Source organism: Papaver somniferum, unplaced genomic scaffold, assembly GCF_003573695.1.
Source record: "Papaver somniferum cultivar HN1 unplaced genomic scaffold, ASM357369v1 unplaced-scaffold_158, whole genome shotgun sequence".
Lineage (NCBI taxonomy): Eukaryota > Viridiplantae > Streptophyta > Magnoliopsida > Ranunculales > Papaveraceae > Papaver > Papaver somniferum.
Window position 1 is genome coordinate 2,739,098 of NW_020625264.1, and position 26,347 is coordinate 2,765,444.

The window sequence follows — 26,347 nt, forward strand, 5'->3', positions numbered from 1 at the left end:
AAAAATGTGAACTGCATTTAATCTGTCTAACAAATTTTATCAAATGTTTTTGCAAGTATAACTATCAGTGATGATTGGTTGTGATACTGCTAGTTTAAAAATACTCGAACCACACTGGGGTCTCAAAAATCCACCAGATGCCTCTCTAATATAGTGGTGAAGATTGATTCCGACCGACCGGTTAAAGAGAAAAGAGATCTCAAACCAGTTCAGTAGACATAATACCTTAATAATTAAGGAAGGCATTAACACTTAGAAAAAGATCATAACACTATTAAGTTTCAAAAGACAAGACATGATATGAAACAGTCCTTATTCCTTAACCACTCACATGAAGCAACTTTAAAATTTGAATATAAACAATTGGAATTATGAAAGTAATATACAAGTTGACAACCAAACAGTGGAGGAGGAAAGAATCAAACAAAACAAAATGATACAAAAACTAAAGAAAAAGATCTCATCTACCAAGAAAGGGATTTGGAGTTTCCTGCTGAATCTAAAGCAGTATGATATATGTTAAATTGGATCAAGCCAAGAAAGGCGAAAGACTGAAACTGTTTCAAGAGAACAAGAATCTGCAACTCTATTTGATCAGAAATCGTAATCTATGTTAGTAATGTTATGCATTGCAGAACGCCTGATAAGCTGGCCTTGCTCATCATACCGATCTAAGTTTTCACAAGGGGAAGGAAAAATAGAACCAATTACACGACCATGAACAAAAGCGCATTGGAAAATATGTTTCTTCTTGTAAGTTATACCTACAGACATATCTCTGAAAACAACATTCTTCACTGGTATCTCTAAGCTTCCATTAAGGCGGACTGGAACACGGACACCGTTTCCGTAGATACCAGTAAAGCTTATGTCCTCAATTACTGGGACTGCCTTATGGTTATATCTTTCATCAGGATGCTCATTGTAGTCTGTCTTAATAACAATTCCTACTCGAAGATTGTCAAACATTATATTACGATAGGTTATGTTTCGAACGTACCCTCCTCTACCAAGGCTGGTCTTGATCCGCACTCCTCGTCTTGAGCTCCAAACGTGGAGGTTCTCTACTCTTACATTTGAGACTCCACCTGACATCTCACTGCCTATAGATACTCCAGCACTGACATAAAACAACCAAGATATATTATGTTTAGGCGTTGACCCTTCCCTAAAGATAAAGTATCAAGTATCTAAGAAGTGCACATGCATTATCCTTGCGGGTGGTAAGATATCCTCATGGGTGTGACTTGTAAGGTGCTAGATCAAACCACGCACAATCTAGCGACTGGAGAGTTATAAGAGAAAAGAATGGTGTGATTCAACATTTGACATTCCATTGCTACATTGTGGGTGGTCTTGCATAGCCACCTTAGAAGGTAGTAAAAATAATTTCACTCCTACGCTAGAGAGAGTGGGGATAATTTTTCCTTTTGACATGTAATCGCAAGTAATAGTAGAATGACGAAATCCTCACCTGACCATAGAACGAATGACAACATTTTTGATGAGAATGTTTGTAGAAGGCTTTGCGTAATTGATTCCGTATTGATCCCAACCACTTTTTATTGCAACCCCATCATCCCCAACACTGATGTAACAGTCCTCTATTACCATGTTCTCACATGAATCTGCACAGAACAAGAATAAATATAAGGATAATCGAAAGACATGTAAAGGAGATAAAATGACTTCTGGCTCAAAATTTCAAGGTGCCTTAGAAAAAAAATTCACAGATCCTTCTGGACAAGTGCACTCATGCTTACCAGGATCGATTCCATCAGTATTTGGGGCACCAACAACAGGTGCCAGTATGGTGACGTTTGTTACAAAGACATTCTTGCAATCGTAGGGATGGAGTGTCCAAAAGGGAGAATTTTGCAGAGTTATGTTAGAGAACCGGATGTCACGTGACCACATAATCTGCACGAGTGGACCTCTTGTGTGGTTGAGACGTTTCTGTCGAAACTTATCCCACCATGATTTACCTTGTCCATCGATGGTACCGTTATGACCTGTGCATTAGTGAAGAAAGATCAGGTACCAACTCGTCAATGAATGATCTATGCTAAATCTGAACTTTCAAGGCAAACATAAAGACGACAACCATCCACGCCCAACTAAGTGGCTATTTATGCTGTTAAACCATCAATGAAGGATCTAAAGGTAAAATAAATAAACAAGATGTATGCCTAGCAATAGAAACGGGATGGACAATTTGGATTATTCATCTCTAAGTGACTCTGGCTCTGAGGTGTGACAGGATTATCAAAGTGCCTGGAACAGTGAAACGAGTTGCTCCTGCCTATGGTTTAGGATGCAGAACAGAGACTACTTATGTTCAACATGATAGATAAAATTAAGCAATACATGGACCTCAACTGCTGGTGAAATTTGTGTTTAGGCCCTACAGGGTTTCAGAGTGCCCGTCATATACCTACTAGAGTTTCAATATATGAAGCACTTGGGAGGAGTTTGGATAAATAAACCCTCAAGTGTCCTCCTATCCACTGGGTTGAATTTTTTTATTGGAAAGCGCTTTTTAATAAGCCGGAATGGCTTAAAAAGCAAAAGGCACATATCGAGGACCAGGATGCACATACCTGTAATAGTGACATCAGTGAGATTTTGACCATGGATCAGACTCCCATATCGAGGACCAGGATGCTCCCTCCCAAATCCATATGACGGCAATGGGGGCATCAATGGCCAGTACTTCTCATCCTATTACAATATACAAGTTAATTACAGAACATGAAACGGTTGTCAACAAAAAACTGAGGACCCCCTACTCATTCAAATCTCCTCCTTATAGAAACATATACAGTCAACAGGTGCAAATGAGGACATCCAAGTCAAATAGCAGGTCGTAAGATATGGCACTGTCTATACTGAGCTTAAATATTTCCATTCGAGGTTGGTTCTGAAGAGCTACCTAAACTTGAGTTTGTCTGTTCTAGGCTCATACATCTAACAAGCTCAAGGGAGGCGCTTCGCTTCAGAAACCAAATTAAACATGACCATAACTTATAGATCTATTGTTCATTATGTGCAGCTCTCAAGTTATCAATGAAAACAAAAAATCTGACGTTAAACTAAAATGTAAGAGTACAGCACATACAAAAAGCCAGGGTGACTGTGCACAGAATCGCCAAGGTGACTGTGAGAATCACCAAGGTGACAGTGCACTTGTTCACATGAATGAAGCAGGACACGTGCAGAAAAAACTTAGAAGATAAAATGCAATCTTTTAGTTTCCTAGTGTACAGGCACCTTGGTGGTTTCTCTTCGGTCGCCTTCGCATCTTTTATAAATGCTACACTCTAATAAAATGCCAAATTGAGTGATCCTAGAGCTAAGCTAGTCGAACTGTCTAGTAACAAAATACTAGACATTCGCAACCTGTATAGGAGCTCAACACAATTTTGCTCAACTCCGGCTTATTTCTTTACTGACCAAGCCGAAACTACAAGCCAAATTCATACTAATTACAGCTCTAAGAGCTGCATTAAGCGGAATTCACACCCTTACAGTTGATATTACGTCGATCCCCGTTCAAATTGTTCATGAATTCCTATTAAAAAGTTACAAGACATTCACAACCAATACGAGCTCAACACAATCACATTCAATCCTGTCTCATTTCTTTACAAACCAAGCTCAAACTACAAGCAAACTCGATACCATTACACTTATCCAAATCCAAACAATGCCCCAAATCGAATTTTGAATATCAAATTTCAAAATCAAAACATAAACATAGATTCATATCAAATTGAGCAATAAAACTGGGGATAAGAAACCAAACCTGAATAGCAAGAATGACAGCATTTTGAGACAGAAAAAGAGTCATATGACTAGTAAGATTAAATGGAGCAGTAAGCCAATACCCATCAAGCACATTCAACTGCCCACCACCCCTATTCTTCAATTTAGATATTTCCAAGATTGCCCTCTCAAATGCTCTAGTATTCACAGTTCTTCCATCTCCAACACCACCAAAATCAGTCAAATTAAACACAAATGGTCTCAACTTAGGTATCATCAAAACACCCCCAGACCCAGAATTTCTTCTGAAAATCAATAACCCGTCAAATAAATTCTTCTGCCAAATGAATAACACAATGAATACAGATAACCAAAGGGTTATCAATAAACTTTGTCTTAACGAACAAAAGGAAGTCCATTTCCCAAATTTGCTGCTCTGATTTACTCTTCTTATTGTAAATGATGATGATGGGATTACCATTTTTTTGGTAAAAATCTAATCTTGAGAAAAAATCATATGGAAATTGAAAGGGTAATGATGAGATCTGAAGAAGATGGAGGAGAATTCAGGGGGGGTTGACTCATGATTTTCTTATTGCTGTTTGAGTTGGGGGTAGTAGTGAGGGTTTTGTTTTCTTGATTTTGGGTAACAATTCAGATCAGAGATGGTGATGGGAAAGAAGTGTTTTTTAACTGAAAATGGAGCTGAGCTCAGGTTTTGGTTTTAGTGGTTCTATCTGGGTAGGCACGTACGGGGGCAGACATATCTGACTTAGAGTGCGTTTTTTTTTTTTTTTTCGATTGGGACAACTGTTATTGTCCAGATATGGGACAATAAATCTGGACCTTTAATCATTCTCCTCTTCAACCCGATACTAATCCGGATGTTAGAACTATTCCCCTCTCAACTATCAAGATTTGTGCCATCTCATGTCCAAGATTTGGACCATCCTATGTGTCCTAGCTGTAGACGCTCCGTTTTTTTTTCTTTTGCTGACTCGGGTAGGTGTCGGAATCTGACTCGATCCTTGATTTGGCTCAAATCAGATATCAGACCGTTTTTTTCTATTTTGAGTCGGATTTGACTCACACCTAAGAAGAATATGTGTCGGAATTTGACTCTAGTATAACTGTTGCCACGGTGGGTAGGCCAACCGAAGAAGAATATGAAGATAGGGTTTGTCTGTGACTACTTTCATCCCGTTTCAGGAAAAATGATATTTTCGCCTTATTTCAGAAAAATTGATACTTTCGCTCTGTTTCAGAAAAAGTGATATTTTCGCCCTGTTTCAGAAAACTGATACTTTCGCCCCGTTTCACTTTTCCTGAAACGGATTGACAGTATCACTTTTCCTGAAACGGAATGTGAAAGTATCATTTTTCCAGAAACGGAAATTAGTCGATCCATAAACCAAAATATGGTTGCATAATGTGTTATGCATCCTTTTTGGTGGTTTGCATAATGCCTAATTGCCTATGTATTCAATTTTGGAAAATTGTGCCTAAAGTGAAAATATTACTTTTTTTTTTTAAACGGAAGGAGTACGTACGTTTTTTTTTTCCTGAAAACATGTACTTACGTTTTATTAGTTGCAACGGAAAATTAGTTGATGCATAAACCAAAATATCTTCCCCCTTAAAGGCCTTGACAAATAAAGCTCTCACATTAAACGGTGATGAAACCCTCGCTTCCTATTGGCCTAGAAAGGCCTTTTCTAATGCAGAAGCTATGGTGAAGACACTTGGCATAACTCTATTGATTGTAATAATTAAAATTTGGTTACAATTCGGATACATCAAATGCTTAACTGTCCGTTAGTAATTGTGTTGAGAAAAAATAGGTAGACAATACTTATGTTAGAATTTAAACTTGAATTATTTAGTTACACTCTGTTTACATCTATAGTTAACTGTACTTTAGTAAAGGTGGACAAAACTCATGTCCAAACTCTTAAGTAAATTTATAAAAAAGAAAAGAAAAAAAAAAGTGAAACTCTTAAAAAGGAATTCATGTTAAAAAAGAAATCGTTGACACACCAAAAAAAAAAAAGAATTCCCGTTTACATCTATAGTTAACCAACGTAATTTTTCATTTTTACTGTGGTTAACATGATTTTTTCCTGTGATTTTCATCATCAACTTTTAAGATGATTACCTTTTCCAGATTTTCAAATCCTAAAATCCAATTGAAGCACCACTATTCACATTAAGGAAAGGAAAGAAAAGTGTAAGACTGAGAGACGGATGAGATTCATGAGAAAATAAGGTGATCTTGGAAGCACCATTATCAGATGGCCGAGGCTTAATGTATAGATTTTGTATGAAGTTAGATTAGGAAATTAACTTAGGTTAGGAAATTAATTAACTTATGAAGCTAGATTAGAAAAGCTGGGTTTTCTTTTTCTTTTTTGTTCTTTGAAACTGGAAATTCAATGATTAACGAGCGATGACTACATTGTTTTTGTCTTCCTTAAATGCATAATAATGTTAGACAAAATATCTGATGGTATTGGTTCGTAGGTTAGAGAGGAAATAACGGTGTGCCCAACATCGTTTAGTGAATCAGTAAATTAACTAATTTACTAATATGTCACGTCCGACAATCTCATTTTTCCTTTGACCTATCGTAAAAAAAAAGCAAATTAATAGTAAATTTAAATTTTTGATCTTTATTTATTTAGCTATTTATTTAGCCACAATTGATATATTGACATCCACTCATATCCGAGGTTTAACATTTGGATGGATTATAATTGGTGGGAGCAATCGGATTGCAAGTGCAATAAAAGAGAAAAACGGTGAAAAATAAAAAAAAACGGTAATTCATACTAACAAGCGGAAAATAAATGTTGCCGGAGATTTAAAAAATAATAATAAAATGATATGGAAAACTTTTAACTGTAAATAAAATTAATTTGAATTTTAAAGAGAGAAATCACTGTCCAATATCCACCACGAAACACATGCACAAATCTAGATGATGATAACACAAAGAAGCTAATAGATAATCATTACACTCGAAGTATAGGGATTATTTTAACTACTATTTCATTTACAAAAATCCCACATATTTCATCCATATCTTCTACGAAAATAAAAGGTAAAAACAAATTAAATTTATACACAATTTTTACAGGTTCTCCACCTATTTAATGTATTGGTCCTGCCAAACTAAATAAAAAATACATCGTCATGGGGCGGGACGAAGCTCCGTGCACACCAGGTTAAAAATGCATCGGCAAGGGGAGAGGCGAAGCCCCGCACACACCAAGTAAATACATCGCCACAGGACGAGACGAAGCCCCGGGAATGCCAAGTAAATGCATCGCCACGGGACGGGGCGGCCAAGTAAATGCATTTACACGGGACGGGCAAGAACTCGCGCACACCAAGTTAGAAATACATCGTCACGGGGTGAAAAGAAGACCCGCCCACACCAAATTAAAATAGAAAAAGAAATGCCCGATGCGTAGCACGGGCACAAAATCTATTGGTTATATAATGTATTAAGTATCCTTTGTGGTGGTTTGTACAATGGATATACATTTAATTTTATAAAATTGTGCCTAGAATAATAAATATCTTCGATTTTTTTCGCAAAAACTTTAAATTTTGTAACCTTTCCAACGAGATAAAATTTGTAAAATTCTAAGGCACGGGTTTTTAGATATGTTATATTAAAGTTTGTTTTCCAATTACATCCCTAAAAAATGGGATACACAAGGAATTATAATAATTGGACCAAAAGAAAGGGACATTTTTGGATTTTCAAGTGCACACTCTACCAAAAAGAAATCCAGTCTTTTTATGTCAATTGATCACTTACAATTTAAAAGAAATTAGCCATTTTTGGAATCAAGCCATTGACTCACATATTTTTAAGTTAGACGTGTCATATCTGACTCCAAAAATAAATATTTTGAATGTGATCTAGATGAGTCGGGTGATATCAATCAGATCCAGATGATGGGTCAGGAGAAAACAAATAAGTTGTCAGCCGACTCGTGATGGCTCATTAATCCTGATCCGACTTATCCAATTCAAAATATTATTTGATTGCTTGATATATGTGCGTAACTGGTTATGCACGAGTTTGTACCTTTTTCAAATACCTACGAGTCAGATGCATGATTCAAACGTGAAGACAGAAATTAAACAGCTGAAAACTTAAGGTACGAGACATTTGATACAGGCCGAGTCAAACGTGTGCACTAATGAAGGATATGAAACTTGCTTCCCATTCATACCTAACTTTCGAATTTGAGCAAGCAAGTCGTGGCTAATAATTGTTTAATTATTATCATTGGTCAGGCACTAGTTGTAGTAGATAGTGTTAGAGCAGTTATTATGGTAATGTTCAAACTCAAAATTTTGTTGAGCCACGTGGATGGTCAACGGGTTTCTCCACCATGATAAAACAGGACAAAATGAACATAGTTGGTTTTCTAGGACCCCACTAGTATTTCTTTTTAATATAAAATATTTTGTAAGATAAAAATGAAAAATAAAATATAATATTTAAGTGAGATAAAATAGGATGAAGTGAGATAAAATAGGATAAAGTGAGATAAATAAGATTAAAAAGTAGTAAAATAATCAAGGATTGTACTTGGCGTTAAACCAAAAGACGCGGGCGTCAATGAGAAAATCGCTGACGTTTTTGGCATGATCGCGCGTTGGTTCTTGCAACGCCAGCGTTCGTAACAAGATCGCCCGTCGTTACCATAGATGCGCGATGATTGTTCCGACTCGATGTTCAAAGCATCAGATTTGTTGATTTGAACATCCATTTTTCATGTTTGTTCGTTGCATAATGGGAGCAAAATGAATAAACTCCAAATTTGTTCATTCCATAGTAATTGCCCTTAGTTGCATAGTCGTAGACCTGTACTTGGAAGTTGTTGGGATTTGGAGACCGGAGAGATTCTATAAAATAACTAAGACCAAGTTCCCAGGTCATGATGATGGGATTACCATTTCCCAATTTTGCTGCTCTGATTTACTCATCTTATTGTAAATGACGATGATGATGGGATTATCATTTTTTTGTAAAAATCTAATCTTGAGTAAAAATCATATGGAAATTGAAAAGGTGATGATGAGATCTGAAGAAGAGGGAGGAGAATTCAGGGTTTGACTAGTAGGGAGGTTTTGTTTTATCTATTTTGGGTAGAGATGGTGATGGGAAAATAAGTGTTTTTTGTCTGAAAATGTTTAGCTTAGCTCAGGTTTTGGTTTTAGTGGTTTTATATTGCATTGGATAGGCACGTATAGGGGGAAACATGTCTGACTCAGTGGATTCGTGCTGACTCATTAACCTTAATCTGACTTACTTCATCTCACTCAAAAAATTGCTTAACAATAAAAATACAAAAAAGGAACTTTTAAATCTAGTTAGATATGTGCGTAACTTGTCAGGTATGAGCTTGTACCTGCTTTAAAGACCTAGAAGTCGGATGTACGAGTCGAATTAAGTCTGAGGACAATCATCGGAAAGATGAAAAACAAACGATACGACATTTAATAAGGTCAAGTCAAATGTTTCGATGACCCTTTTTCATTTTTGATGGATTAATACAGTGGTAGCTTAGTGCTCCCCGATACTTTTAGCAATTATAAGGTTCAAGGATTAAATCTCTACTCCTCCAAGAAAGGAGCATGAGAACCGTCAGTCCATTTGAGATTATATAATTTAAAGGAATTTCCCACCCTTGGTACCTAACCCTCGAATTTGAGTAAGTAGTGGCTAAAAGAAACTGCCAACGTTTGTTTAGTACAGTAGTTAATGCACACCCTTTCGTTCATAGTGTGGGCGATGGGTAGGGGGTCGATTCCCACTAGGGAAGGTATTAGATCCCCCATTTTTACCAATTTACTCTACTGGTAGAGCTGGGAGTGGATCTTCTCGATGGGTGGGCGGTTGATGGGTAGGCAGTTGGATTACCAGCAGGAATAGTCCAGCTTGGTAGGACTGCCGTATAAAAAAATTGTTTAAGTACTTGTATTATTGGTGTAGTAGTAGTGTTAGATGCATGGTGGTATATATCACACCCGAAAATGCACCTTGCAAATTTTCTGCGCAAGTGTAACCCGGTAGCACAGTGGTTCCGTGAATCAAGCTTCACACACCTGCACTACAGCCTTATATAAGTTTGCACAAACGAAAACATCCAACTTTTCGTTTCTTCAGCGGAAGTGCTTATCCTTATTTCACTTCTCTTAGCTTCTCAAATGCTTACCATAAATCACTCAAACATTGCCATACACTACCAACAACAATCAGCCAACCAAGAACACTTACAACATGACACAATCAACTCATAGTATTGCATCAAAGGGAAGATATACAAAACTTTACCACTTAGGGAGTTACAAAGACTTGTTCCTCTTAAAACAAGCCTTAGCCTTACAAAAAATCTCTCAATTTGAGTCTCACAATCTCCTATGTAAGCCTACTGGTTTTCCAATTCCTTAACACTATTTATGCATCATCTTTCTTGGCTAAAAACAGTGTATAACTGTTGCACATGCAGCGGACAGCCATCTGTCCCATGGAGCAGTTCCATAACCGCCTATAAAGTTGCAACTTGGCGAGTTTCTCTTTAAACTTAGGCCAACGCTCAACACTTATTCAAAATAAGCTACAAACACACTCTCACGCTTATAAAATTATTTTATAACCGCCATATCTTGTCTCACACCTTTTGCACGCTTGTGAAGCCATTAACCAACTCATAGCCGTGACTTGAGCCATATTGCACAACTGTTGCGCTTTACTGAACTTTTCTTTGATACAATGCACGACCATCTTGGCCATGTGTCCTTCTTGCTCTAAGACACGTGATTAATCCTTGTGCTTTAATGTTCAATCATCAAAGACAACTCCTTAAGATCATTCTGGTTATTCATGCATCATATGCTTCGCTTAGCCAATTTGCTTGACCATAACAATGCTACTCTTGCATTACTAACTTCCTTGCATAGTTCAAGATTTGGCCATCCTTGAACTAATGCATAAACCAACTCGTGGCCTATTCTACACTCTTGCATCATCCTTGAATTTGGGCCGACTCAATTCCATGGATATGCATCAATGCCTACATCGCATGTTGCATCTTGTCACTTTGGACTTGCATTTCCTTTCCCCCAATGAAGCTTCATTGTGTCATCCAATCAGCTTCATTACTTGGCCAATGTCTTTACAATGTAGCGCCACCTTTTTGCTTCACTAGCCCTGCAGGGTCTCACTTATTTAAGCTCTTGACAGTCTATGTAGTGTTGCGCAAATTTTGTCGGATGCTGACTTGGTCGGCTACACTGTAATGTGAAATCATTGTGCAACACTATCCTGGACGTTCGTAGACCCTCCAACCCAACCTAATTCGTTCAACGGACCAGTATAAACACTATACTTGTCTTATCTTCGATGTACGCAATTTCAGATACTCTTCAGAAATTCAGCAATCATTGTTGGCTTTTACAAAACACCCATAACCAACTTTCATGCTTTAGTATCAGCATCATTTATGTTCATTGTATTTTTATTGATCTCATATACTTGACCACGCTTTAGCGTTGTGCACTACGATTCAAATTCTACTCAAATCATGCATCAATACCCAAATGAAAACTTGAAATTCTTCTTAGCCAATTCCCTTGAACTAGTCCTGAATTCCACTTGAATCATTTACGCCTAAGTCTACGCACAAAATGATTCTTCCCAAACTGATCATTATGATCTCTTTCATAGACTTTCGCGTCCCGACTTTGCCTTTTGCACATAACTCAACATGACAAGGACTTATAAACGACTTGGACTTCGTTTTCAATCAATTTTGCTGGCACATTCCTTGGAATGTTGTCCTCCATGCCCTCTGTTAAGCATGTCATAAAGTGCATAGGGGTTCTCTTCGCATAAGATACCCGAACTTAACACTTCATGCCTCGGAATTTCTGATTATGCAAACCATTCAAGAACTCATTTATCTGAATATGGCTAAGTATAACTCTCTATACTTAATGTGCCATTTGGCATACCCGAATAATAAACATGCAAGTTTGTTTTCCTAACTCGCTAAAGAAAAACTATTGACTTGCACATCCCACCTACGCAACTGTGTCTAACTATCTTTTGAACGTAGCATACATCATAGCTAACCTTTTATCTTGTCCATACGCCATTCCTTAAAAGATAATATGTCCCCAACTATTTCTTTGAACTGCATTGTTTTTTGCCTAGAAAGTGTGTGTGTCTTTCTCCAGGCCATGAGTTCTACCAAACTCGTACTTGCTGATGAAATAATTTATATCTTGTTGCATTGCTTGCACTTTCGCTGCCCATCTGCTGTCGTGCTATATTGCAATTTCCAAAATAGCTTTCACATCAACTAGGACCTTTTTCATATGTTTTTCTTATTATCTTCCACCTTGTATCACTATTGCATAGTTAGGATCAGTACGTTGTTGCAGCGTTTCCCCATGAACTATCTTTAGATCGTAAATAAAGAGGCAAGACTTTATAAATGAAAACACTTTTATTCATTATTGTTTTTACACAGTAAGACCATGTACCATTACATGATTGATCCACCAATCACTTTTGGAAAGCTAAAACTTCATTAACAAATACAATTGCTTACACCAAAAGAAAGTAAATACAAACTTGAAGACTCAAATAAAAATCTGCACAACCAAGCTCTACACACAAAGTTTTAAACAACCAACAACTAAAGATACATAAGAAAAGGATTAGAAAACACCATATTTTCTGCACTAAGTGTTTCCAATGGAGACAACAACACTGATTCTTGTACTAGCTTAGTTTGCGCCTTTGTCGAAGTGAGCAACAACTTCGTTACGTGGTCTCTTCCTTGAACCTTCACTCAGGGCTTCATGAGTCTTGATAGAATAACTCCCATAATCATCCCCAACTAATGCATTAAGTTGCGCCTTGAGTGGAAAACTTCTAGAAAAATGTAAGACTTTGCAAATGAAACATCCCTTATACTTCCGGGCTTAAGGAAATAATTCATCTTCCTTTGTCTCATGCTTGCTATTACTTCCTACAGATTTATTTTCCTTTGGCCTTACGTTCATTTCTTTTAACATCTTCAGTTTGCGTGCAATGGTAAGCTCTCTTACCTCCTGAGAATCCATCTGGATACTCTGTATTTTGCGCTTCTTGAGTTTAGTAATGACCAAAGCACTCGCACCACTCAGAAATTGGAACATATGATTTTCTTCACTGATGCCACGCACTTCATGAACCAATTCAACGAAGTTATCAACATATGCCTGTGGTGTACCCGTCATTTTTAGCATACGTAAACTTTATCTTGCGTACCAAGCAACATTGTTTGGCCAGAACTGACACCTCAGTCCTTCTTTCATGTCATTCCAAGACATAGGATTGGCATAACCAACAACTTCATCTTCTTGCAGCATAGTTCTCCACCAAACCTTGGCATCACCACCTAAGTAATTTCCTGCGAGAGTTACCTTTTTTCCTTCCCCATTTCAATTCGCCTCAAAGTATTCCCCAAAGTTATACAACAAATTCTCAACTTATCTAGTATTTCTGGAATTCGTATAAATTCTTGGATCGAAGACTTGATTAGAGCTTTCTCCATTCACGTTTTCCCCTGCAAACATGTCATCACTGATTAACTTGCGAAGGCCTGTCATTTCCTAGTACATTTAATTCGTATTTCCTGTTAGTGTGGTCTTCATGTCATTGAATTGGCCCTTCAATTCAGTCACTTCAGCATCGGTTTCACAATTCAACAAGGTTGCATCAGACACATCGTCCACTTACTCTGATGTTGGGTAATTGTAGCCTGCCATTATCTTCAGAACCAAGAGGAATATCTATGCCATCACAACTCATGTCAATGTTCATACTACCAAGATAACCATACTCCTCTAGTTGATCAAACATACTTGGTAATTCTTCGTCGATCATAGTGCCATTAGAACCAATTTCTAATGCAAACTTTTTGAATATAATGCACCAAGTAGTTGTTCACTGGAAAATACCTTAAGAGAGAAATAAGTACCAGCGCATTATCCGACAAATACATTTTACATGTGTACTAAAAACAGCTCTAATACCCGAATTGTCACACCTGCAAATGCACGTTGCAAATTTTCGGAGCAAGTGTAACCGGGAAGCACAGTGGTTCCGTGAATCAAGCTTCACCACGCATATGCATGCCATCCTTATAAGTTTTCTCCAATACAAACAACCAACTCTTCATTTATACATTGGAAGTATTTATCCTTCTTTAACTTCTCTTAGCTTCTCAAATGTTTACCATAAAGCACTCAAACGTTGCCATACACTACCAAACATGAAAAAATCAACCCATTTTTGTGCATCAAAGGAAAGATATATAAAACTTTCCCACTTAGGGACTTATACAGACTTGCTCCTCTTGAACCAAGAATTAGCCTTACAAAAACTCTCTCAATTTGAGTCTCACAATCTCCTATGTAATCCTGCCGACTTTCCAGTTCCTTAACACTATTTATACAACATATTTCTTGTCCAAAAACCGTGTACAACTGTTGCACACGCAGGGACAGCCATTTGTCCCATTAAGCAGTTCCATAAGCACATATAGAGTGCCAACTTGGGAATTTTCTCTTTAAACTTGGGACAACACTCAAAACATGTTCCAAAGTAGTTACAAACATTTATCACCCCAATAAACTTGTCTCACACCTTTGGAACGCTTTTGAAGCCATTAACCAACTCATAACCGTCACTTGAGACATATTGCACCAACTGTTGCGCTTTGATGAACTTTTCCTTTATCCAATGCATGACCATATTTGCCTTGTATCCTTCTTGTTATAAGCTAATTAGAGGTCAATCCTTGTTCTTCAATCATAAAGGCCAACTTCTTAATATCATTATGGTTATTCATGCGTCATATGCTTCACTTAGACAATTTTCTTGAAAATAACAATGTTACTCTTGCATTACTAACTTGCTTGAAATGTTCAAGCTTTGGCCATCCTTGATCTAGTGCATAGTCAAACTCGTGGCCTATTCTACACTGTTGCATCATCCTTGAGGTTGGGCCAACTCGATTCCATGGATATGCATGAATGCCAACATCGCATGTTACATCTTGTCAATTTGCCATTGTCTTGCCTTTCCCTCAATGAAGCTAGATTGTATCGGCTAATAATCTTCATTACTTGTCCAATGTATTTACAGTATACCACCACCTTGACAGTCTTTGTACTGCCGCGCAATCATTGTCGGACGCTGACTTGGCCGACTACACTATAATGCGTAATCATCGTGCAAAACTAACCTGGCCGGTCATAGTAGACTTGTACTTGGAAGTTTTATGGATTGAGAGACTTGAGAGAGTGGATAAAATAACTATGACTAAGTGCCTACTTAGAAACGAATAACTGAGTCAGTACAAACGAAACTAGATAATACCAATTCGTAGAGATGGCTTATGGAAAAATAAAAACAGAGTGTCAGAATGAAAGACGTTATTTCAAACGTTTCTACGTGCTAACAATTTAGAAAAATTCATATTGGTTATATATGTTTGAATTCAATTCAGAACTAGACAAATGATAAATTAAATATTTGCTGAAAGATGTGTGCGGTCATGATTAATGTTAGATTTTACATATGGATAGTATAAAGCAGTGATTCTTAAAACAATACTCGGTTATTTTATCCTTGGATTTATTCTATTACAACGGTTCGATCTCAACTTCCCCTATAGGAGGAATCTTAGAATCATCAGACTGTAATATGGACCTCAAACGATTATACATATTAATAGTTCATGTTTGGGCATATATGTGTTATATTAGTCAAAATCTTAGGAAATCTACACATTTTGTTTCTAATATTTTTTCTATTTAGTGTTTATTTTGGATAGTTTAGGGTCTATCAATTTCCTCATCCAACCTAAAAAATGGATCCACACACTAAAGTGCACATACCTTCATGTTTTTTTGCTAGAATCGGACAACATGAGCACTTTTGTGGATCATTTCTTTTTCTTCTTCTAGGATTGGATTATATGTGTGTATCGTGCCTACCGATTCTTACAATCAGGTTATGTAGTAAGTAATATGCACCGACTCTTGGTGTTCTTCGTGAATTAAAACATTAATAACCCGGAATCGGGCTACAAATGCATGAACATGTACCGATTCTGGGTTGATTTCTCACAGAGAAATGAGTCACATTTACTCTATAGTCCATATTTTTGTTATAGAAAAAAAAAATCAAGTCCTGGTAATGAATTAATATTATTTAATTTTATGGTTAAGATTAATTACATATCCGTTAATCATCCAAATTAACACTATTAATCAGGGATAACTTAGTCACTAAAAAATAATTGACTAAGATATTCATTTTACTTCAAAATGTCTTATTCTATTACGTGATAGGCCCCAAATAAATCCTATAGCTCCAAGACTATCTAGGGTATTTACGGTTTATCTAATCTCGTGTATTTGATCTTTTTTTTTATAATAAGAAAACATACTATATTAATTCAACTAAAACCAACACAGACAGCTTGTTTGTTTGCAACTGACTCATCTAAGTTGTCTGGATCTGAATCATCTGGATCTGAGTAAAATCACCTGACTTATTTGGATCTGACTTATTAAGGTCTGAGTCAGAAAATATGTTTGTTTTGTGAGTCAGACCTGACTCAGCTGATTAGATTTTTTTGGACAGAAAATGCCCTTGTACAGAATGGGCTAACTTTGCATCATTTTCATTTACAACCTTGAACTTTAAACAAATACATATATACATGGTGTTTATTCACCAATAATAATATGTTCAGTAGAAGCTGAATTGTAATTTGTACATAATGGGATTGTTATAAGGAGAAAACTGCGAGTAATCAATAAGACGCCTCAAAATTCCCACCAGTTCGGAGGGTCTCTCATTGACATAGCTTACACTAGTCCTTCCACCAAGATTACTGGCATAGCTAATTGAATAACTGCAGATGTACTAATTCCGTTCACTTTTATACCCGACCGTATAGAAGTTAGACCTCAACCAGCATTTTCTCAGAAGTGTAGCTGACAAATCCAAAGCCCCCCGACCTCTCAGTTTCTGTCTGTGATAGCTCTAACTGTACATTAAATGATCCAATAAGTATTGAACATTTTATGTAAGAAAACACGAGTGTAATTTTCCTTATCTCAGCAATATTTTACATTTAAATATCAGGATCTCACAATACAATGGTGCATACAAAATTTAATTTTACTTGATTACTTTCTTGTGCCAAAAGAGCAGGCAAACTTTATATATCCTAAGAAAAGCTCGGTGCTCTTAGAACCAAGAATGGGCAAAACCATTGCAACCAATAAACAAGATTTGAAAAGAACAAACAATAGTCACTAACCGTCGGTAACTTCACCAAAGTTGTTGAATGCTTCCTTAAGTTGCTGGTCATCGGTATTATAAGAAAGACCTACAAGCAATAATAAAAATTGAGTTAAACAAACAGAAAAATATCATTTGAGGAGGATTTACACTATAATATATCACTCACAGTTACTAGAATACCTCCAATAAACAGAAAAATATCATTTGAAGAGGATTCACAAAGAGCTTTAAACCCCATTGGGATACTAGCTACAAAGTAATAAGGATATCAAGGCAGCTATCTGTTTGGACTAAGTAGCCTACATTAAATAACGCTTTTAGAAAATGGGAACATCACAGCCACTTTTTAAAATGAAATCAACAACAACATGAAAATGAAACTATATACCAGAAGCAATTTAAGTCATAACGAGACAATTCATAGACTGCAATCCAAATCCTTTCGTCAATCTGTTTATTTGCACAAATCCCATATAAATTTCTCAAGTATAAGGTGTTTATACAGAACCTAGGATTCCAAATTTAAAACGAACATTTTATGGGCATAAGGTATAAACGACACCTCTGCATGATAAAACATCCATTTACATACAAAAATGTGCAAAAAGGAGATCCTCCTAAACCCATAGCCCATATGAGTGAGACCAACAAAAACTAATAGATTATCAGGACTTCATTTCCTCAATTTTAACCATCTGACACAACGATACCGCAGTAAATGTCACAAGGACTACAAATACAGCCGCCGTTACGACAAGATATTATGAACCATAGTAGTCTACTATGTAATAATACTTTCAAAGAAATATAGGAAAAAATCTTGTTCAACTTTTAAGACTAGTAACTTGTTCAACTTCTGATGGCAAAAAGATAAACAAAAAATAAATCGATATTGCTAACATACCGTATAGTTAGAAAGGTTCAAAACCAAAATAACATAGCCAAATCGAAACACAAAATGCAGCTTTAGGGGAAACAAAAACACTTTCTAGATGATATTCTGAACTACTTATACCACTTCTTATTTTTTTCATTAGTATTTGCACATTGAACAATATAAAATGTTGATATTGATATCGATATCTATCAAGGAAGAATGGTCCATACAAAGGATGCTCAAGAGTGATTGTTTCAAAGCAGATTGATTATTAATCAAAGGCATCCAAATCAACTAAAAACAGGCTAATAACAGTACATGGAATCTATAATTGAAAAATCCATATGTTATCATGCTTAATGATCATACTTCTCTCCTTGACTTTTTCACAAACACCATCTAAAAGCTAAAAAACATCCATCAAATACTCACCTAGCAAAGCAAACCATCCTATAAGAACAAAATAATCCAGTGAGTATGTGCATAGGAAACCCCTAGCTCTAAAAGAAAACAACATGGAAGGAAGAAACTATTATACCTTCACAAAACTCTAATCTTCGTCCCTCTTCCTTATTTCCTTCCCCCTTGAAGCCAATTAAGAATTCAAATCAGAATATAGAAAAAACCCATCTTCCAAAATCATCAAAAACCCATATGAAAATGATATAAAACATATGGACGAAGGATTATGGATGTTGAAATTATACCTGATGTTGATGACTCTTTTATAACAAGCTGATGACTTGAAAGAATGGAGAGATTAGTCGAAACTGATGAAGGAGATGATGATATTAGTGGATTTGTTGAGAGAGGATGAAGGAGACATCAGATCAAGTGTTTTTCCCCATCTTCCATCTCTTCTCTCTATGGAAAAACCTGGACTGAAGAAACAAGGAAAAGAAAAAGGAAATGAAAAATGTGATTTAAAGGATCGAGGATATTTTCGTATATTCTTACGAATCAGGGGTTTGAGCGATTGAGTCAGGTGTAAGTTCGCACCTGATTCCATAGGGTCCGAGTCATAGGTTGGCAGCGAGTCAGATCGCGAGTCAGGGTTTATGAAAAATGGAAATCAAACAGTCTAACTACTGACTCGGACCGAGTCAGGGGTTGACTCAGACCCAGACGCTGAGTCAGCTGCAAACAAACAAGTTGAGAGTTTCCCTCGACAGAGAGTTTCCAACCATTCAGGGAAATCATCCCTCCAGAAAATAGAACTACTACTATGCCTAGCTTCTTTTGCTAGGCAATGAGCTATTTCATTCGCATTTCTTGGCACATAAACACACACCCAACTAGAAAAACTACTTAATAGTTCCTTACAATCCATGATAATGGAATTATTTATCCATCTAAGGAACCCTACTCTACCATTTATAGCCAAAACTACATTCAAGCAATCTCCTTCTAGATGCAGCCTCTGAATGTCTTCTGATTTCTCCAACTTGATTGCCTCCAATGCTGCTTTAGCCTCAGCTTGTTCCTCATCGTCCGCTACTCTCGGGATACAGCATGCTCCAAGGAATGTACCTGCACCATTAATATGAATTAGGCCAGAACCCATTGTATTATCTTCTTTAGAGAAACCAGCATCAAAATTAATCTTTGTAAAGTCAAAACAAGGGGGGGTCCAGCTGACAGTTTCTCTACTTGTTGTTACATTCATGTGACCAGTCCTTTGTTTACTTAGGTGTTCATTCCAATCAAACATTTCTTTCCTCACAATTCTGTATACACACCAGAAACTTGCACCTGCACATTTTCAAATACTAAAGAGCACCTTGCTTTCCAGATATTCCATAAGGTATATCCTGCAATTATTATCATACATTCCTGCACATTAGTATTTGTGAACCATCTAGCAATCCAATTCTCAAAGTCAACCAATAATTCTTGCAAGGTTAGGATCCACTGCACTCCATATCTGTTTACTAACTTGACATTTTAGTAACAGGTGATCAACAGTTTCAGCATCAATATTACAGAGAGGACAAGCATAGCTAATATTAGTTGTATGCCTAGCAAGTCTTTCTCTAACAGGAAGACAATCATGGACACATTTCCACATGAAATGTAAAAATTTTGGGGGTAGAGATGCCCTCCAAAATCTGATCCATGGAAACTGAAGTTGTTCAGCCACATAATTTGGATTATGGTCAACACTATTGATGACTCTGTAAGCTGTCTTTACAGAAAAGAGACCATTACGATAGGGGGTCCATCTTAATCTATCCTCTCCTTTTATTGGTATCCTTATTTTACAAATATCTCTCACCGTTTCGTTATCAAAAAACACATTTAACAGATCCACGTTCCAAGTACGATTTTCGTGAATAATAAGTTGATCTACAGTATTCAGCGCCATAGACCTACCTCTAGACGAGACTAACTCATTCCTATCAGGGATCCACCTATCATTCCAGATAGAGATTCTCCTTCCATCTCCAACCTCCCAACAATAGTCTTCTTTAACAATCTCTAGCCCTGCATATATCCCTTTCCACACCCAGGATCCATTCTCATTAGCAGTATGAAGTTGATTACCCAAAGGAAAGTATTTATGTTTCAAAATTTTAGTGCATAAAGAGTCAGATTCACACAACATTCTCCAAGCTAATTTAACTAGAAGAGCATTATTCATATCAGTTGTTTTCTTTATGTTTAAACCCCCTAGAACTTTAGGCATGGAAACTGTATCCCAACCCTTGGGACTGAAACTTTTCACATTTTGTTTTTTATTCCAAAAAAATTTCCTCTGTATACTGTCTAACCTATCCGTGAGTTTTTCTGGCATAGGAAAGACAGCTAAGTGATGAGAAGCCGATGACCCAAGCACTGCTTGAGTCATTATGGTTCTAACCAGATGGTTAAAATGTTTACTTTTCCAAGATGCTAGCCTATTACGGAATTTCTCCTCCAAATTCCCAAAAGTCTCTGTGAGAAGAGGGACCCCTAAATACTTGTCTTGGAGAGATAATCTCTTAATTATTATAGTACTAACAATCTGCATTTTAATTTCAACATTCATTTTCGGACTGAAGGCAATCCCAGACTTGTCAAGGTTGATTGACTGTCCCGAGTGTCTACTAAAGAGCTTAATGATATTATCAAGATGAGTAGCACATTTGTTATTAGCTCTCGCGAAGATGAGACAGTCGTCAGCAAAAAATAAGTGACTAATTGCTGGACTGTCTTTTGTTACCCTAATTCCTTCTATATCACCTTTTGTTTCAGTAGCAAGCATAAGCCTAGAGAAGGCTTCCATACAAATAATAAACAGATAGGGAGACAATGGGTCTCCCTGTCTAAGACCCCTAGTGGGATGGAAAAGATCACCTTGCGAGCCATTAAGTAGCACAGACAAAGAAACAGTAGACACACAAGCATATATCATTTCACACCAATCATCATTAAATCCTAGCTTTCTTAGCACATCAATTAGAAATTTACACTCTATCCTATCGAAGGAATTAGACATATATAGCTTGATGTCCATAAGCCCTTTAATTTTAGCTTTACACTTTCTCATAGTATCAACAACCTCATGGGAAATGACTATGTTGTCAGTTATTTGTCTAGAAGCAAGAAAAACAACTTGGTGTGGACTGATAAACTTATCCATAACTTTCTTGAGCCTACTAGCTAACAGATTACTTATGATCTTATAAGAAACATTACTTAGACTTATTGGCCTAAAGTCGGAAGCACGCTTTGGGCACTGGATTTTTGGAATCAGAGAGATGAAACTATGATTCATCTGTTTTAAGAGATGCTTAGAGTGAAAGAAGTCTTGAACTACTCTAACCGTATCCTCACCCACAACATCCCACATCTCCTGGTAGAACCCCGGGGGTACCCATCAGGTCCCGGAGCAGTCCAAGGGTGCATCTGGAAAATGATATCCTTAACCTCTTCAGGCGAAGGTGCACTAGTGAGGAAGGCATTATCTTCAGCAAAAATACAAGGGGTAATATCATTAAGCATACAATATGAATTAGGAGGATTTGTTGTTCGACAAATATGAGAGAAGTATCTCTCAAACACATTAGCTATACTACGTTTGTCAATCAACCAGACACCAATATCAGACTGTATGGAATCAATCTGAGTTCTTCTCTTCCTAAAATTGACTTTATCATGAAGGTACCTAGTATTTATATCATCATAAGAAAGAATGTTCTCCTTGGATCTCTGAGAATATAAATCTTGCTGCACATCGTACCAATATCTAAGTTCCTTTTCAAGTTCCTTCACCCTTGACAGATTCAGATTATGGTTGTTACCACTAACAGCCGCTAACTGATTCTGAACTAGTTTCAATTGATGTTGAATGTTGCCAAAAATATTATTCCACTCCCCGAGGTTCTGTTTTACATTACTAAGAGATCTAGTATGCTCTAAAAGCATGAGAACCCCTAACATGTGTCTTCCAATTATCACTTATGATTTCCTTGCACGAGCTATTTAAAAACCAACACTCATTAAACCTATATGTATTTATAGTGTTATTGTCACTTTTAGAACTAACAAGAAGAATAGGACAGTGATCACTCCCTAAAACAATCAAGTGGTACACAATACAGTCAGGAAAGCAGTCAAACCATCTATTATTTCCAAGCGCCCTATCAATTCTCTCAAATATCACGCTATCATTATCCTTTCTATTAGACCACTTAAACGGGTTACCAATAAAATTTAGGTCATTCAATCCTAGGAAATCAAGATGATCTGTGACTTTATCAATTTGCATAACAGGGAGACTCCCAAGTTTTTCCTCCTTTCTGATAATGAAATTTAAATCACCTAGCACTATCCAAGAACAATGAATTCTACCAGATAGTCTAGCTAGAAATTGCCACTGCCTATCTATACTAAGGTCATCCAAAGCACCATACATGCACACAAGGAGGACTTTATCACTTCTAGCATCAAATTTTACAGAACAAACAATGAAATTTTTGTTACAGTCCACCACATCAAGCAACAAACCATCTTTCTAAAGTAAAAACAGACCACCAGACAAACCAATAGGATTCACATACCAATAATTGGGGTAATCATACTGGTTTGTATACCTAACCATTTTTTCATGTCTATTCTTAGTTTCTGAGAGAAAGACAACATCAGGGTCATTTGATCTAACTAGGTCCCTAAGATGAAATCTAGTATGCTTGTTGCCAAACCCTTGGACATTCCATGCTAAAACCTTCATGTCTATGGCTTTAGAGAAACTCTCCCTAACCACTCTCTGTTTTCCAAAAATATGTAATCTAAATTCCACCCAATTTTGATAATGAAGATTTAACTTACCCAAGAACAACAATTTCAAATAATAATCAGAATTTAAAAAATTAGGAGAAAGAGGGCAGTTTTTAGGGTTTAGAGAAAAAACCTGATGATGATGATTAGCAGAATTTCCATGGTGATTCTATGTATTCAGCCTCCATGAACAAATTCTGCGCTATCAAATGCTCTTACAATGTTTTCTTCAACATAATTTTGCTGTTATTCCATCCTATTCTCTTCATGGATATCAAAATCAGTAGATTCCTCAGACCTATTGTTTGTAGTTTGGTAAATGGGATTAATATGGGTATTGATTGAATTGAGAAGATTTGATGTTGGATTTGTTGCCGGCCCTTCTTTTCTTGTTCTATTACTCCTTCTCAAATCAGACTCCTCCATTTCATCTAGTTCTGAGACCGATTCTTCTCTAGCAGTAGAAGACATGTTTGCTATAGAATTACTTATGGCACCTGCTGCTATTTCAGCCCCGCCATCCATTAAATCCGCATCCGAATTAGTTATATAGCCAGCCAAGAATTTTTTACCTTCATCTGTTTGAATCCAAACAACGTATTCCTCATCTGTTATTTCTTCCACTTTCTGCTCTTGAGCTAGTCTTTTGTAGGCAGCTTCTTCATGATCAACTACCCAGCATTCCTTACAGATCTTGTATGGTTGCATCTCATAGTGATAAGTGACCCAAACTGTTTTCCCATTAGGTGTATCTATCCAACCCCCTCTCCTCAATGGTTCTTTGAGTTTTACCTCAACATACACAGTATTAGTCACACTACCTGTTGGTAGCCTTCTCCTGGTATAACTCTCTTCCCAATATCCTTACATATTTCATTAATTAGATGTTCATTCAAAATGATACTTCCCAAGTTTCTTAGCTTCACACTCCAGGTATGATGGATGAATTGATGATCATTGATTGGTATGTTAGGGTCATACCTTGTAAGAGACAACAGATGACCCAATACATCCCGTGTTTTTGCAAGCAATCCATCACAGGATTCTCTTTGTTGGAATCGAAATAGGAACAGATTGGTCCCTTTAATAATAATTTGATACCTCCTGTAGCTTCTCCACCGGGAATTGATTTCTTTTTTCAAATCTTCATGATCCAGAGGTTTTTTGAAAATGATTCTACCCAACAAGCTAAAAGTATATTCCTCAACAGCATCAGAAGCATTTTGAGCAGCAACAATGATTCTTGTTATTGGCCTTGTTGAGCTATTCCCAATATTTGCAGATTGCATCCTTGAATTGAGATTTTCTATACGACTATTTTGAGTAGCCATCTTCCAACGATGGTTATGACAGAGAGAAGAGTTGTTTTTTGTTTGTCTAGGAGTTTCAAGGATTATGTTTTTAGACGGATATCTAATTGGGTTATAAAAGGCTTGGACAGTATGAGGATTTTCTTGTTTCCATAAATATTGTATATTATTATTCCGTTATTTTGGTTTGACAGTTTCACCGGAAATTTTTAATGAGAGAAAGGTGGAGAGTTTCTCATTATTACGGCTATAATCCCGGATTAATGAAACCGCCGAAACAAATTAGAACATTATCAGATTCGGTAGAACTAAAGTTTGAATAAATAAAGACAGTAGCAAGAAAAAAAATGCTAATCTACAAAACCTTCTACAAGTTTTTTGTAAGATACAACAAACTAAAAGTGATTAAAGCCATATAAAATTTGAAAAAGAAACGAAAGAAACAGATTATGATAAAAAAAATCAGGATAATATTAGCTAAAAAGAGAAGAAACATTATTTGAATTTTTTTTTTTAATTTTTCAAAATGGAGGATAGTAACGAAAATGCAAGGTTCGATCCAAATCGGATTAAACTAATTGATGGAGCTCATGAACATTAACAAGTAATGACAGTATCAGCTGAGAACTAAGAATTGAATAGATATCCTAGAAGGCTGGGACTACTGGTAAACCTCCATTTCCCTCGATATTTCTTACACATACTACTCAGACTTCGTTTTCGTATTTGATCTTAACAATGTTTGATCTTTGCTTCACACAAACGGAGAACTCACCATCCAAGTCCTGCCTATTCCCCACATACTAGCCAAGTGGTGGACCATACCGGTTGTTTTTGACGAGGATACAGCCATAGTCCCACAGCCAAGGAATTTTCACCGCAATAGTATTTCGCCAGACATGCTTATAAAAAGGGAAGCTGTTTGGGAGACCCTATAGTTATACAAAATCATTTGACGCCACTATGTATTGTAAGAGAAAATGAGTTTTTATAAATGTTTGTTTTATGGTCTTGGTGGGATTGGAACCTAGGACCATTTGGTCACTAAGGACACTAGCTCATTTTCACTATTAGTGAATGAACCTTTAGTTCCACATAGGAAAAACTAAAGATGATATCTCTGCACAAGTATTGATTTTTTGATCTTAGAGTGGTTTTTGGGTCATATACACTTTTGTGTGAGGGAGAGGATTTAGGCAATGGCTAGTTGGTGCAACCACACAATACACACACGCGCAATGCTTCGCGTCGAAGCACGCACGCCGTCCGGGCTCGGGTATGGGTCAACCAAGACTTATCTTTTTGGAAAAACTTCTTTTGAATTATTTCCTAAAAAAATTTAAACGAAAATAAATTTTTTCTTAATTGTGGGGGGCGTTTGACATGGCGAGAATATTTTCTTAATGTCGACATTATTTTCTTTCCGTTTTTCTTTATGTCGACATTATGTGCATGGACGTTATGGCGAGAATATTTTATTTTATGTGCATGAACGTTTTAATACCGTTTGAAAAAGTTCTGAATTAATTCGAATTTAATTTTATTTAATTTTGATTGATTCTCTTGTTAATGCGCTCTAAATGCACCTCTCTCTTCTCTGCTATAAAAACCCCTCGAGTTCTTCATACCAATTTGTGTCCAGAAGAGCTATTATCCTCTTATTTTCGTCTTTCTCCCTCTGTGTGGTCTTTCATTTCATTCTGTGCAATTGTTGTTGGGTTCGTAAGAGTGAGCAAG

General features: G+C 36.6%; 1 protein-coding gene across 1 annotated transcript; it reads right to left on the reverse strand.

The window, feature by feature from the left end:
- Positions 1-332: 332 nt before the first annotated feature.
- Positions 333-4,487, reverse strand: LOC113336992 (probable polygalacturonase). Its single transcript, XM_026582688.1, has 5 exons — positions 3,806-4,487; positions 2,601-2,721; positions 1,764-2,012; positions 1,475-1,628; positions 333-1,120 (listed from the first exon to the last, which is right to left on the reverse strand). The coding sequence occupies exons 1-5, from the start codon at positions 4,244-4,246 to the stop codon at positions 595-597; spliced, it is 1,491 nt and encodes a 496-aa protein (XP_026438473.1). The 5' UTR covers positions 4,247-4,487; the 3' UTR covers positions 333-594.
- Between the last annotated feature and the right edge of the window lie 21,860 nt (positions 4,488-26,347).

What these genes read in the sequence shown, in the direction of transcription:
- LOC113336992 (XM_026582688.1), bottom strand. Translation starts at nt 4,246, where the DNA reads ATGGTAATCCCATCATCATCATTTACAATAAGAAGAGTAAATCAGAGC. An exon ending in CACTGATGTCACTATTACAG is followed by an intron (nt 2,013 to 2,600) that starts GTATGTGCATCC and finishes ACTAATGCACAG; the next exon opens with GTCATAACGGTACCATCGAT. An exon ending in GTCATTCGTTCTATGGTCAG is followed by an intron (nt 1,121 to 1,474) that starts GTGAGGATTTCG and finishes GTTTTATGTCAG; the next exon opens with TGCTGGAGTATCTATAGGCA.